Source organism: Quercus lobata, chromosome 8, assembly GCF_001633185.2.
Source record: "Quercus lobata isolate SW786 chromosome 8, ValleyOak3.0 Primary Assembly, whole genome shotgun sequence".
Classification (NCBI taxonomy): Eukaryota; Viridiplantae; Streptophyta; class Magnoliopsida; order Fagales; family Fagaceae; genus Quercus; species Quercus lobata.
This window is the reverse complement of record NC_044911.1, coordinates 1,524,434-1,538,781: the sequence shown is the minus strand read 5'-3', so window position 1 is coordinate 1,538,781 and position 14,348 is coordinate 1,524,434. Positions and strand designations below refer to the sequence as shown.

At 35.7% G+C, this 14,348-nt stretch overlaps 1 protein-coding gene across 1 annotated transcript; it reads left to right on the top strand.

Moving 5' to 3' along the window:
* Window positions 1–2,119: 2,119 nt before the first annotated feature.
* On the top strand, window positions 2,120–13,113 carry LOC115954774 (enhancer of mRNA-decapping protein 4-like). The gene is made up of 12 exons (XM_031072705.1): window positions 2,120–3,078; window positions 4,613–4,662; window positions 4,737–4,893; window positions 5,036–5,254; window positions 5,514–5,642; window positions 5,789–7,375; window positions 9,247–9,603; window positions 9,679–9,798; window positions 9,909–10,079; window positions 11,125–11,289; window positions 11,446–11,568; window positions 12,428–13,113. The coding sequence occupies exons 1-12, from the start codon at window positions 2,269–2,271 to the stop codon at window positions 12,734–12,736; spliced, it is 4,197 nt and encodes a 1,398-aa protein (XP_030928565.1). The 5' UTR covers window positions 2,120–2,268; the 3' UTR covers window positions 12,737–13,113.
* The last annotated feature ends 1,235 nt before the right edge of the window (window positions 13,114–14,348 follow it).

Genomic DNA, 14,348 nt, shown 5'->3' with positions numbered 1-14,348 from the left:
AGCACACTTTCAGTAAAAAGTAATCAATAAGGAGTTAGATAAACTAATTTCAAATGCACACTAGTATCAATATCAAACACTTAGTCTAAAAATTCGGTCACTCTTCATTATGAAAACCTTCAGTTACACCACTAATAATTACGAACATAATGGGTGTTATACCCATTACATAAGAGCATTTACCACCATGATGTAAGATGCATGAAAACAAGGAAATGACTCTTAATAAAATATTAATGGTATGTTTGGTAACTGTTTTTTCTTCTTATTTTATCTTTCCAAAAACACATTTCTATTTTTGAGACTAAAAAACTTGTTTGGCAACCTAAAATGGATAGAAAAAAAAATTGTTTTCAAAACTCAAATTGTGAAAAAAACTGAGAATATGGAAAAAGCTATTTTCAATTTCTAATTTTCAAAAGTTAATGAAAATACGCATTTAGTTTAATAAATTTGTCTTATTTAATGAGTTAGCAGTATAGTTTAAATCCTAGTAACAACGTATTTTAGTATTTTCTATTTTTTTTCTTCAAAAAACTTTTTTTTTTTTAATTTCAACAAATTAAACATGTTTTTGATTTCAAAAATACAAGAAAATTGTTTTTTCTTTATATTTCCAACAACAAGTTTTTGAAAATAGAAAATAAAAACTGTTACCAAACATAATTTAAGAACTCCATATAAGGAAGAGCTACAACTAGGTTTAGGTATGAGCCCACAATAATAATTAGTGAGTAGTCTTCTTCCATTCCTATACTTTATGACTTAAACATTAGAGCTGTTTAGGCCAATACCACACCAATACCGTTCTATGATTCTTCTATTGTTGGTAGACATCTCCTAGAACTATCCATTGCCCATTGCATTAGCGATTTTAATATATCTCAGATATTTTCATCTCTTTCTTCTAATTACTTAACAAAATCATATTATTAACAATTCAATTTACATACTTGCTTCATTCCAATTTGTTAGTCTTCTATTCCATTTTAAGATGTCCCAAAATGAAGTCCTCTTTTTAAAAATTGATAAATAAAATTTCTATCTTACCTCTTTACTTTATTTAAAAAGTCAATACTATTCATTTTCTATAATTTAAATTAATGAGGGTAATTTGGAAATTTTCTACCTTTTAACAAACAAACAATGCATTAAATGATGTTTCTTGAAAAAAGTTTGATTTTCTAAATAGGACCAACAATTTGGGATGGAGAGAGTATATGTCAAGGAAATCCTCCAAACAAAAAAATGATTTTCCCCTAATATATATCAATATATATATATATATATATATATATATAATCATTCCTTATTTTACTATTATAATCTAATTTTGTCACTTATCTATGTTAGTATATTTTCATAAGATATTATATAATTTTTTTTTTTGGCCAAAGTAGCAAAATAACAAGTAAATGATTGAAGGATATGATATTTATTATTTTCCTTCATTCATTTAGATAGTAAAAAAAATACCAGCTCATGAATAAAGCTTAGCTGAATTGTTTTTCAAAAAAAAAAAAAAAAGTAAAAAATAAAACAAGCAAATAGTAAATAAAATGATTTATTATCTCATATTATTGTAATTTAAAATGGTTTGATTTTTGCCTATTTAAAATCTAATATACATAAATATGCAATCCAATCATCCAAATTATATAAAAATATTAATAGATCAAAGAAAAAAAAAACTCAAAATTATAATAAACTCTAATATGCATAAATATAAAGTATATATATAACATTAAGATCCCATCATCCAAATTATATATTTAAAAAATCATAATAGATCAAAAGAAAGAAAGAAAAAAAACTCAAAATTATTATCAAAATATGAAAATATTGAAATTTAATATAAATATTAAAACACAAAACTCTATAATGATTAATTTTAATAATAATTCTATTACTGTACTATATATATAATAACACATCTTGATACAATATAAACAATTATACTTTTTTGAGTATATATATTCCACATTTTTTTAAAAACATTATTTTTGTTGATAAGCACAAAAAAAAAAAAAAACAAAACAAAACAAAAAATGAAGACCCTATTAGTATTACTATTACTAGTATTTATATAATTATTATATCATTTCATTTTACCTCTTTCTTTCTTTCTTTCTCTCCATAATTTTCCCCTAAACTTTGGTCTCTTCCAAAGTCCCCACTGCTTCTTCACTCCCAAGTCTTCTTTTTTCTGTAAAAGGCCTGGTGTTCTTTTCAGATCTCATAACACCATCTCTCTCTCTCTCTCTTTCCATGGCTTCCTCTGCTAATCCAAACCCCCATCAACACCAACAGCAACAACCCATCACACCTTTTGACATGCAAACCTTCTTCAATTCCATTCCCCAATCTCAAACCCCAACATCTCCTTTCCCTCCTCCCTACTCCTTCCCTCCCCAATCCTCACCGTTTCACCATCAACAACAACAACAACCCCAACAACCCCAACAGCAACAGCAACAACACATGCCTTATCATCACCACCACCCTCAATTTCTCCAAAACCAAAACGCCCCTTTACTACACTCCCAGCGCTCTCTCTCCTACCCAACTCCTCCTCTCCAACCCCCAATCACCATCTCCACTTCCGCCTCCTCCCCTTCTCCAAACCCCAACTCCGGCGGCGCCCGTCTCATGGCCTTGTTGGGCAACATCCCTTCCCCTCCCTCCAATCACGACCCCCCGCCGCAGCCGCAGCCGCCTCAGCACCACACTCCTCCTCCTTCTCCTACTCCTCCCATGATGGGTATCACTCTGCCGCCACCGCCACTTCACACTGCCGGGTCCGGCCCCATCCGGATGCCCAGCAGTAAGATTCCGAAGGGCCGGCATTTGGTGGGCGAACACGTGGTGTATGACGTCGACGTTAGGCTCCAAGGGGAGTCCCCGCCGCAGCAGTTGGAAGTTACGCCCATTACCAAGTATCAGTCGGATCCTCAGCTCGTAGTGGGGCGGCAGATTGCGGTGAATAAGGCGTATATTTGTTATGGATTGAGGCAGGGGAATATCCGGGTTCTTAACATTAATACCGCCTTGCGGTCTTTGCTTCGAGGACACACTCAGGTTTAGTTTTAACTTCATTCTGGCATTGGGTTTGATTCAAAAGAGATATTTTGTTAGTGAGAGATTATGGTTTGCTTCCATTACTGCTTATTGTTTTGTGGCATTGGATTGAATTGGTTTGTGCTGTGAATGGATTAGTGCTTTGTTGGGTTTGATTTAATAGTGATTGATTGTATACTTGTATTGGCGTTTGATTTAGTTTGTGTTGCAATTTAGTGAGTTAGTGATATGTTATAGTTGTATTGAATTAATTTTGTTAGTTATGGATGGCGTTTTGTTCGGATTATAGTTGCTTGGATGGAAATTAGTTTGTGTTGCAATTAGTTAGTTAGGAATGGTTTTTCTTTTTTAATGTTTTATGACACGGCTCGGTTAGTGAGTAATTGGGTTCAACTTTTGTTGAGATGAATGGGTTTTTGTATGTTTTATGATGTGGCTCGGTTAGTGAGTAATTGGGTGCTTGGTGTAAACACTACATTGCAGCCTTTGTTTCTAGGCCACAGTCAGTTTAAATTCCATAGTGACTTAGTTGTTTGGATTGATTTGGTTCCCGTTGCAATTTAGTTAGTTATGAATGGCTTTTTCTTTGTTTTATAATAAAACCTATGTGTGGTTTGGTTGGTGAGTTATTGGGTTGAAGTTGTGTGGAATGAATGGTTCGTTGCACTTTGGGTGATGTAGGTTTTATTTTTTATTTTTTATTTTTTAAGATAGTGATAAGTTACAATTGGTTGTTGATCTTGGAAGAATCGTTTAAGGCCAATTGCACTTTCTTGAGAAGCAATCATTAGAGGGTGTCCATAGTTAGCTGAAGAATTATTCAGATGTGAGAATATCCAAAAAAAGAAAAGAAAAGAAAGATAAGTAAATGATTTTATTCTGAAAAAAACTATATCATGAACAATAGAAAACACAAGATAGCCTAAAGAATTGCATCCACTGTCACTAAGACATAAGACAGTCAACTATTCACAAAATAATATAAGAAAAGAAGTCTTAACTGCATTCCCAAACCTTCCACATCTTCAAAAGTTCTGTAATTCCACTCCCACCACAAATCCACATTAGACACAAAGGAGCTAAATTCCACACAGCAGAAGAATGTTTACTAAACCAATTTCGCCAACCAGCCAGTAGATCAATCACTCTATGCTCCAAATAGACCAAAACATAGCTTCACAATGCATAACCCAGAAATATATATGTTATAAGATGAAATTTGAGAATTTTTAATGGACAGTCTTTATCATATTAAAGACTCCCAAATGTATGTTATATGTGAGTTTGTTGGTCCTGCTTTGTCAAGGTTTTTGGTACCTGATGATATTGGCTATTGCTTTCTTTAAAATTGAAGTTTCATTTTTTTTTAATTGGCATTCTTTTGGGTTACAAGTTTGTTTATCTTAACTCTTGTTTGTGTTACTTGCTTTCTGCTGATGCTTATTCTAAAGGCTGAGTGATGAAAGTACTTTTTTATTTTATTTTTTTATTACTTTATTCTTCTACGAATCTGAGTGATGACTTGTTTTCTCAGAGGGTCACAGACATGGCTTTCTTTGCTGAGGATGTTCACCTTTTGGCTAGGTAGCTTTCATATCATCATTCATAATTCCCATCCTTCAAGTTATATGGGTTTGCGGTAACGTGTTTTTGTGCAGTGTTGGCGTAGATGGACGAGTTTATGTGTGGAGGATTTCTGAAGGTCCAGATGAAGAAGATAAGCCTCAAATAACAGGAAAAGCGGTTGTTGCCGTTCAATTTATAGGAGAGGAGGGAGCTGCGCATCCACGAGTTTGTTGGCACTGCCACAAACAAGTAATAAATTCTTTTTTAAATCATCTTTTATGCAAGAGTTTGCAGCTTATAATTATATTTCTTTCCCTGGTTGCTCCTCTCAGCTGTGAAGTCGCTTGATAATGTTGCTTATGAATTATGACTGATACACACTTCTATGCAGGAGATTTTGGTAGTTGGGATTGGAAGACGTATTATGAGAATTGATACTACAAAAGTTGGGAAGGGTGAAGTGTATTCGGCAGAGGAACCTCTCAAATGTCCTGTTGATAAGGTCATTGATGGGGTCCAATTAGTTGGTAATCATGATGGAGAAGTAACTGACCTATCGATGTGCCAATGGATGACAACCCGTTTAGTTTCTGCTTCTGTTGATGGCACGGTTTGTATTTATCTACTTCTTTGCTGCTTTCCTTACTTCAAAGGTTTATGTAACTGTTTGTCTTGAAAGGTTTACTAAAATGACTGTCAGTTATTGAATTCCATACATCCAGTGTGATGTTTCTTGGCATTATTAACTTAGCAATATATGTACATGGGTGCGTAGTCACTCATGCAGTACCTATTGTATGTTCTTTATGATCAATAAAACAAAAGATGCTCATGGTTTTTCTTTGAAAATAATGTATGTTGTGCAACAGATAAAGATCTGGGAAGATCGCAAGTTTGCACCGCTCGTAGTATTAAGACCATATGAAGGCCAGCCTGTTTGTTCGGCGACTTTTTTAACTGCTCCCCATCGGCCAGATCACATCATACTTATCACAGCGGTATATAAGCTTGTTGCTAAGTTCTTTATTTTGTTCAATCTAATTCACTGTGGTGCTGGTTGTTAGATCGCCAGTTCTGATATATTTAGGCATTTGGCCTCCAAATATAGTGCCTGTTTATTGAATTGTGTAAAACCTGTTTACAGGGCCCACTTAATCGAGAAGTGAAAATTTGGTCCTCAGCAAGCGATGAAGGCTATTTACTGCCGAGTGAATCTGAATGGAAGTGTACACAGACATTGGAATTGAAGAGTTCAGCTGAACCTCGAGTTGAGGAGGCATTCTTCAATCAAGTTGTGGCATTGTCTCAAGCAGGCATTCTCTTGCTTGCAAATGCTAAGAAGAATGCGATATATGCTGTACACTTGGACTATGGTCCTAATCCAGCAGCAACGTGCATGGATTACATGAAAGAGTCTACGGTCACTATGCCAATTTTGAGTTTTACCGGGACAAGTGATATATTATCTCATGGTGAACATATTATTCAGGTTTATTGTGTCCAGACACAGGCTATTCAGCAATATGCTTTGGACTTAGCCCAGTGCTTGCCACCACCACTGGAGAACATGGGGTTAGAAAAATCAGATTCAAATGTTTCACGTGAGGCAACTAGTGTTGAAGGATTTGTGACTTTGGACCCATCTGGAAGTAAACCTACTGAGATGCTGTCATTTGCTGGTTCAGTACCCAAACCAACTATACAAGTAAGTAGCCCTGAGACTGCAACTGCAGTGAGGTATACTGTAAGCTCTGGTTCAGCTGAGGCAGCCACTTCAAAAGAAATTAACAGTTTAAGTACTGAATCTAAAGCTGTTGCACTGGCACCCGTAACTAGTGATGTTGATAGTGTTTATGTTGCATCACCACCTCTTCCTTTGACTCCTAGGTTGCCTAGAGAGCTCTCTGGTTATAGGAGTCCAACAAGTAGCTTCGAGCCACCTTCACTCAGTATGCCTGTTGGAGATCAACCGGTTAATGATTATTCAGTTGACAGGCAAGTGGACACCATTCATGCAAACATGTCTGATGTGTCTTCGTTGGATGATGATTCTAGTGTGCTTAATCCTCGTATCATTTTCAAACAACCAACTCACCTGGTAACTCCCTCTGAATTGAAAGGAAATTCATCCACTGGAACTACTAGTGTTCTTGATGGCAAGAGTGAGGGTGAGGCAAGTATCCAGGACGTGATTGTCAACAGTGATGCCAGTAATGCTGAAGTGGAGGTGAAAGTAGTTGGTGAAACAAGATCTATGCAGAATGCTGAATTTGGCCCCCAAGGAGATTCTCAAAATCTTTTGTCAGAAAATAAGGAAAAATACTTTTGCTCCCAGGCTTCAGATCTTGGTTTTGAGATGGCCCGAGAATGCTCTGCTATATCAGCAGAAACTTATATTGTAGAGGAAGCTCGGCAAGTTGGTGTTAATGAAATAGAGGCACTGGCCCAACCTTCTACTGCTGATGAGGATGAAGTCCAAGACTCCACAAAGGATTTCTCCGTGAAGGTTTCTGAGTCATCTACATCCACAACAGTACCACTGTTGTCCACACCTAATACAAAAGGGAAAAAGCAGAAGGGAAAAAGTTCTCAAGCATCAGGTCCATCTTCCCCATCTCCTAGTGTTTTCAATTCAATAGATTCTACAATCGAAACAAGCGGGAATGCAAGTCTCCCCTCTACAGAAGCTGCTTTTTCTCAAATTTTGTCCATGCAGGAGATGCTCAATCAGGTTAGCATGGTCAAATACATATCCCTCTCTACATGCATCATGTTATGTCCCATTATTTTCTGCTTATTGTTTTTACATGCTCTAAAGAGTGGTCATATATGGTAATTGAAATTACAGTGACGTGGTCACATATAAGTATATCTCATCGTGTGTTTGTGTTTTAAGAGTATATATATCATGTCATTTATGTATTCACTAAGTTTTGATGGTAGGTTAGACTTTTTTTTCTGGGTCTTCAATAAAAACCTGGGACTTACTTATCTAAAAAAAAAAAGTGAGACTCAGCACTTACGTGGCCGTGGACAACTCCTTTCTCATTAATGAAATTGGAGGGTGGCATTCATCGTGGAAACTTTGGTCTGCCTGCAATCTATTCATGGCATATACCTTAATATTGTTATTTTATTATAAATTCCTTTCCAAAGTAAATAAGTAATGCTACTGTCATTTCAGTCCTTCTGTAGTCTTTGGTGATATGATCTTGAAATTTGGGGTTCTTGGCCCCAAATGCTGAATGGCACATTAGGTTAGAGCCCAGAGTGCCGTACAGCACTTAGGCCCAGGATTGACAATCCCAGCTCCAATTGTCTCCGGTCTTGCATGGTGGTTCCCTCTCACTCCCATGCAGGTGGTTCAAGCTTGGGATGACAAATAAGATCTCAGATTGTAGAGATTCTAAGATTACAGAGGCTTAGATTGAGTTAGTTACAAGTTAGTTGTTAGTAGGATAAGATAGAGTAGTTAGTTACAATCCCTAGCGTGCTAATCACATTTAACATGTGTTAATCAGAAAAACACAAGCTGGAATTATTGGTTGCACTGGGGGAATAATAGAACCAATAAGATGAGGCCATGTGGGCAAATAATAGAGTTCTCATTTGATTTTCAGCTAATATACTCTGTGTACTTGTTGAATTTTTTCTAGTAAAATTTATTACTTAAAAAAAAAAAGGATTAGCTCTTGTTGCAGTCCATTTGTAGTGTCCTTAGTGGCTGTAAGGGGCTGCCAGCATGTTACAACCATGCCGCAGCCAAGTACTGAAGTATGGCAGCTTGGAGCAGGCAATTTACTTCTTGTTAATGTCCAGCAAGTTCAGTCATTAGTTCTTCCTTATGATCAGCACTAGTGCTTATGTTGTATGATATGTAGTTCCTTTTACTTGTAACAGAAAGTTAGTTAGCTAAAATATTGTTAGTGATAAGTATGATAGCCTATCAGTTAGTTAGAGGAGTTTGTTAGGCTCTAGCCAATCACATGGCAGGTTCTCGTAACCAACTTCCTTGTCAATTCCTTCTCTTAACTCATTCATACATTCAAATTATTAACTCCATCAACCATCAATCTTCCACATTCCATTCCAAAACCCTACTGCAATACCATCAATCCCTAAAACATTTTACTTTAAGAACCCATCCTAAATCACATCCACACTTGCTGCCCTAGCCTTGCCTGACCCTCTCATGATCTAAATCCCACATCCAAGCCCTCCAAACTATCGACTTGTCACATCCACACTTCTGCATTCAACCATAAACCAAACCCAAGATCCAAGAAACCCAAGTCACTCATTGTTTCTCATTCAAGATTCTACTTGAATTTCCTGAAGAACGTTCAGACTATTAACATTTGGTTCTTATTAAGCATGAGTTGAGAATCAGATACTGGCACAATTGTTCATTTTGACTCTGAAATTGGCAACATACCAGGAATAATTTGGCGAGCAGAAAAAGTTATTATGCTTCTGCATCTTGTATGGTGCTCTTTCATTAATATTACATGCTTAGCCTGTCTGCTTTCTACTCATCCATCTTTAATTGTCATTTTCCTTTTTCTTTTCTTTTGCCCCCCCCTTCTTTTCCATTTCATGCAGCTCATGGCAATGCAAAAAGAAACGCAGAAGCAGATGACAACAATGATATCCGTTCCAGTTAGCAAAGAATGTAAAAAACTCGAGACAAATCTAGGGCGGAGTATGGAGAAAGCTGTCAAGGCCAATACTGATGCTTTGTGGGCTCGTCTCCAGGAAGAGAATGCAAAAAATGAGAAGTTATTACGAGACCGAACACAGCAAGTTACAAATTTAATGAATAACTTTATGAAAGACATGCCAGTTATGTTAGAAAAAGCAGTGAAGAAGGAAATGGCTGCAGTAGGACCAGCTGTAGTTCGCTCAATCACTCCAGCTATTGAGAAAACAATATCTTCAGCTATTGCAGAGTCTTTTCAGGTTAGAATCTTCAAGATCTTGCTCTTCTATAAGTTTGTTATTGTGGCAGGGTCTAATGGATGCTTTGTGTTGTAGAGAGGAGCGGGTGATAAGGCCATCAATCAATTGGAGAAATCTGTTAATGCAAAACTTGAAGCTACTGTTGCTAGGCAAATCCAAGCACAGTTTCAAACTTCCGGCAAACAGGCTCTTCAGGTAATTACAAGTTTGACTTGACATAGTTTAAATGATCTATTGATTAAGACACAATGTATAAATAGGGGAATTTTATTCTAATGACATGAGCAATCTATCTTTTATTGCAGGATTCTTTAAAATCAAGTTTTGAAACGTCAGTTATCCCTGCCTTTGAGATGTCATCTAAAACCATGTTTGAGCAAATAGATGCTACATTTCAGAAAGGAATGGTGGAACATACAAATGCAGCCCGACAGCACTTGGAATCTACCCATTCTCCATTGGCACTTGCTCTTAGGGTGTGTATAAATGTTTCATATCACATAAATCATTAGAAAGCGGGTCTCAATCTATTGTCCTTTTTATTTAATGAATGTTTATCCCTTTCCTCTTATGGTCATGAATTTAAACCTTAACAGTTTTCAATTTAGACAATTACGTTGGATTGTGTAGGAAATGTAATAAGCAACATATGTTTATTTGCTGTTGAAAACATTTCACCATTGGTTACATTAGATTGCTTTGAATTGGCTGCGCTATAATATCAGCAGTTCATCACTGCATATCTATAAATAATAGGGTCATTTATACGGTGTGCTTTTCATATGTATTTCTATATTAAATCTTGAATGACTTTTAACATTTTTACTCCTATTTGCTTCCCAACTGTATCCATTTTTATTTTGAAGCCATGTCCCAATATTTGGATTCTTGAACTTCTGTTTGTTTGAGATGATATGAAAAAATAATTCAGTACAGTGACAGTATGGTAGGTGGGTGATGACTGTTGGAAAATAGTGGGTATATATAAGGTTAAACAGACAGTGGACTTTTTCTGGTCAATTCTTATTGAATGACAGTGTTTGGTCAGATGAGAAAGTATTTTGGGGTTGATTCTGCTTATACGTTTTTGATGTTTCTGCTTTTGGAGAAAGAAAAAAATGTTTCATTATGCAAGTTCTCGTTTGTTTGTTGGCAGCCATGTACTGCCCTGATACACTCATATCTTGCTATTCTCTTAATTGGAATTAAATGCACCTCTTATGGTTCTCAATTTTTTAATATTAGCCTGTTTTCTTTTATAATTAATCTTGTGTATTGCTTGGTTCAGATACTTATTTTTTGTTTTATTTCTTAATATTTTATTGTTTGGTTCAGACATTTGGGTCTTATGCATGATGTGAATGGTAATGCTACACCTTTTATGTAGTTATTCTAGGCTCTGAGTAATTGAAGATAAAGCTGTTGGACACGTTAATTGCCCTTGCCTGTCTGTTACTTAGTTTGCAGCTATCTACACTCTGTATTTTCATCTGATTTTGAACTTTTTATGTAACTATGCAGGATGCGATTAATTCAGCATCAACAGTTACTCAAACTTTAGGTGGAGAATTGCTCGAGGGTCAGAGAAAGCTTCTATCTCTTGCAGCTGCAGGAGCAAACCCAAGTGCAGTAAATCCCTTGGTCTCCCAGCTGAGCAATGGACCTTTGGGTGCTCTCCATGAGAAGGTCTGCACTGTTTTCTTAATTTTGTGCTGATTTTTCAAACCCATAATGTGAAGATCAATATGTGGTTATCAAATGTTTTTTTTTTTTGTTTTTTGTTTTCCTATACAAGTTTCGGTTGGCTATACTGACTAGAAGCACTCTCAATATGTGTATTAGGTTGAGGTGCCTGATCCAACAAAGGAGCTATCAAGATTGGTATCTGAGCACAAATATGAGGAGGCCTTCACTGCTGCCCTACAAAGAAGTGATGTGTCTATTGTATCCTGGTTATGTTCTCAGGTGAGCTATTTAGCCAAGAAACAATAACTCATAATATGCATTAGATATTTTTTGTACTCAAAATTGTTAACAGACTAAAAGTCTCTAGTTGCATCATCATCAACTCATTTAATCCTTCACTGCTGCCCTACAAATAAAAACAACATAATTACACATATGTGGATTTAAATTATACCTTGTTTAAGTTGGAGATATATACATGAGTTTTTTTACTCTTTTTTTCTTCTTTATTATTTTATTTTATTTTATTTTTTGGAGACACATATGAGTTTACTCTTTTTTATTGGGTTTTTATTTTTATTTTTTATTTTTATGGTTTATTTATATTAGACTCTTTGTCTTCTGCACAACATTAACTCACCTAGAAATTAATAAAATATATAGATAGGATACGTGACGCAAAATTAGACTACAATTAGAATCTAATTTGAAATTTCCAGGAGAGAGTTTCATACACATATACTTAAATTAGGCTAGAGTAGAATTTTTATCTTGTATAAAAAAAATGCAAAAAAAGAAAAAAAAGAATCAAATTTGAAATCTAATTGAATTTTCTCTCAGTTTTGCCTATTAATATATTTATATAGATTCTACTGGTTTGTTAACAATGGGAGTTACATATCACCAAATTGGATCGTCTTCTATGTGCTTCTCTGTTGCACAATTTTAGTAATATTCTACAAAGAAAGGCCTTAGTTCTACTATGTAATTGCTTTTTTTTTTCTTTGGTTCTGTATCATATCTTTTCCATTTCCAAATATGCTGCTGGTATTTAATTTTAACTTCTTAAATGAACTCTTGATAGATAGATAGAAACCATTGCTAAGGTTTGTCTTTCTGCTCCTTTTTACTCTTTCAGGTTGATCTACGTGGGATCTTGTCAATGGGTCCTCTCCCTTTGAGCCAAGGAGTACTGCTTTCACTTTTACAGCAGTTAGCCTGTGATATCAGTAATGATACAACCCGAAAACTTGGTTGGATGACAGACGTTGCTAATGCAATAATACCAGCAGACCCAATGATTGCAGTGCATGTGCGGCCCATCTTTGATCAAGTCTACAAGATACTGAACCATCAACGTAGCTTGCCTACAGTTACCGGCGCTGAGCTCTCAAGTATCCGTCTTCTCATGCATGTCATCAACTCAATGCTGATGACCTGTAAATGACTTTTACCTTCTCCACACCATTGTGCAAATACATGAGCTAGACCTTTTCAATGTATTGGCGAATTTGTACAAATCTCACAGGGAAGGGTCCCAACAGTATAGGGTAAAATTGTCCTTAGAATATGTGAAATAGGCTAGTTTCTTCAGGTTCATATTTTGATTTCGTTTTCTTTCCCTGTCAAAAGGTTTTTCCGCTGAAATGAAATTTTGCATTTTCTGTACCATCCTTATCTCTTTTCCCTGGTCAAATTGCATTATGGAGTGTTTTTTGTTTTGTTTTGTTTTTTGCATTATGGAGTGTTTATTTGTAAACATCTTCACTTTCTTTTTGGAATGATATTCACTCTCTAATCAATACACATGAAGCTCAATTTTAACGGTTCTGGCAGGTGGAGTTGAGTATCCGGGTTTACTCTCCAAGGGTATGTCTAATGGGCCCTGTCTTGGTGAGGTTTTACGTTATCTCAAAAAAACAAAACGTGCACACACATACACATGAAGCTCAATTTTAGATGCAAGATATTATGTGATATCTACTCAAACACGTGTTTGTATAGTATTATGTGATATCTATTTTCGCCTAGGCAACAATGAGCTTTACTTGAACAGCTTCTGGGGCGCCTTTAGAAGTCGTATTTGCCTTAACTTTGGTATTTCCTTGTGCCTTAATTTTAGTTCCAAACACTCTTAGTTTGTGTTTGTAAACCAGGCTAGGTTTTTTTATTTTTCAATACAGGAAAAACTATATTGAAGACCAAGACAGGCCGAAACAAAACAGCAAAGGGACTGCACACAAACTTACTGACATGCCTCTTTCAAGATTACATTTACAACGGCAAAAGTGCTACTCCCTAAATCAAAAAATCCAAAAATAGAATTAAGCATAGACCATCTAGCTTTGAGTTCTCCAAAGAATAAAGGTTTTCATTTAAGATGAGGCATGATGCAAGATAACAGGTTCGACCCATAATTTACTACCAATAAGTCTTTGTTAAGATCAAGGAGCATAGGTCACTGAAACACTCTTTTGATGCCTGGGAATCAAAATGTTTATTCTTAACTTTTCCAAACCCAATACTCATCCTGTTATGATCCATCATCTATCTTTTTTTAAAAATAAAATAAAAATTTGTTATGATCAATGAATTAAGAGAGAAGTTATCTTATACGTCCGATATATATGACTCATGTGAGACTGACATGTGGGGCTTATATGTGAGTTTCACATGAGTTGTATACACCAGACGTATTCAAGATTTTTTCGAATTAAGATTATGTTGGCTAGACTTGTATTTTTTTCACTCTGACTAATGCCCACATGTCAGTCTCATATGAGTTGTATACGCCGGATATAAACAAGATTTTTTCGAATTAAGATTATGCTAGTATTTTTTTCACTCAGACATGGCTATGCCTAGATTGTGCACAAAGTTCCAGTCATAACCCTTAGTTCATAAATACAAGTCATAACTCATAACCCCTGAAGTGAGTTTGCACTTCTACATAAAAGCTATATTTTCACGTCCACAACATATGGAAAGAAGCACAGCTGACAATTTCATTGATCCATAAATTACATAGATTCGAAAACTTCCCATCAGCTTACCTGGCT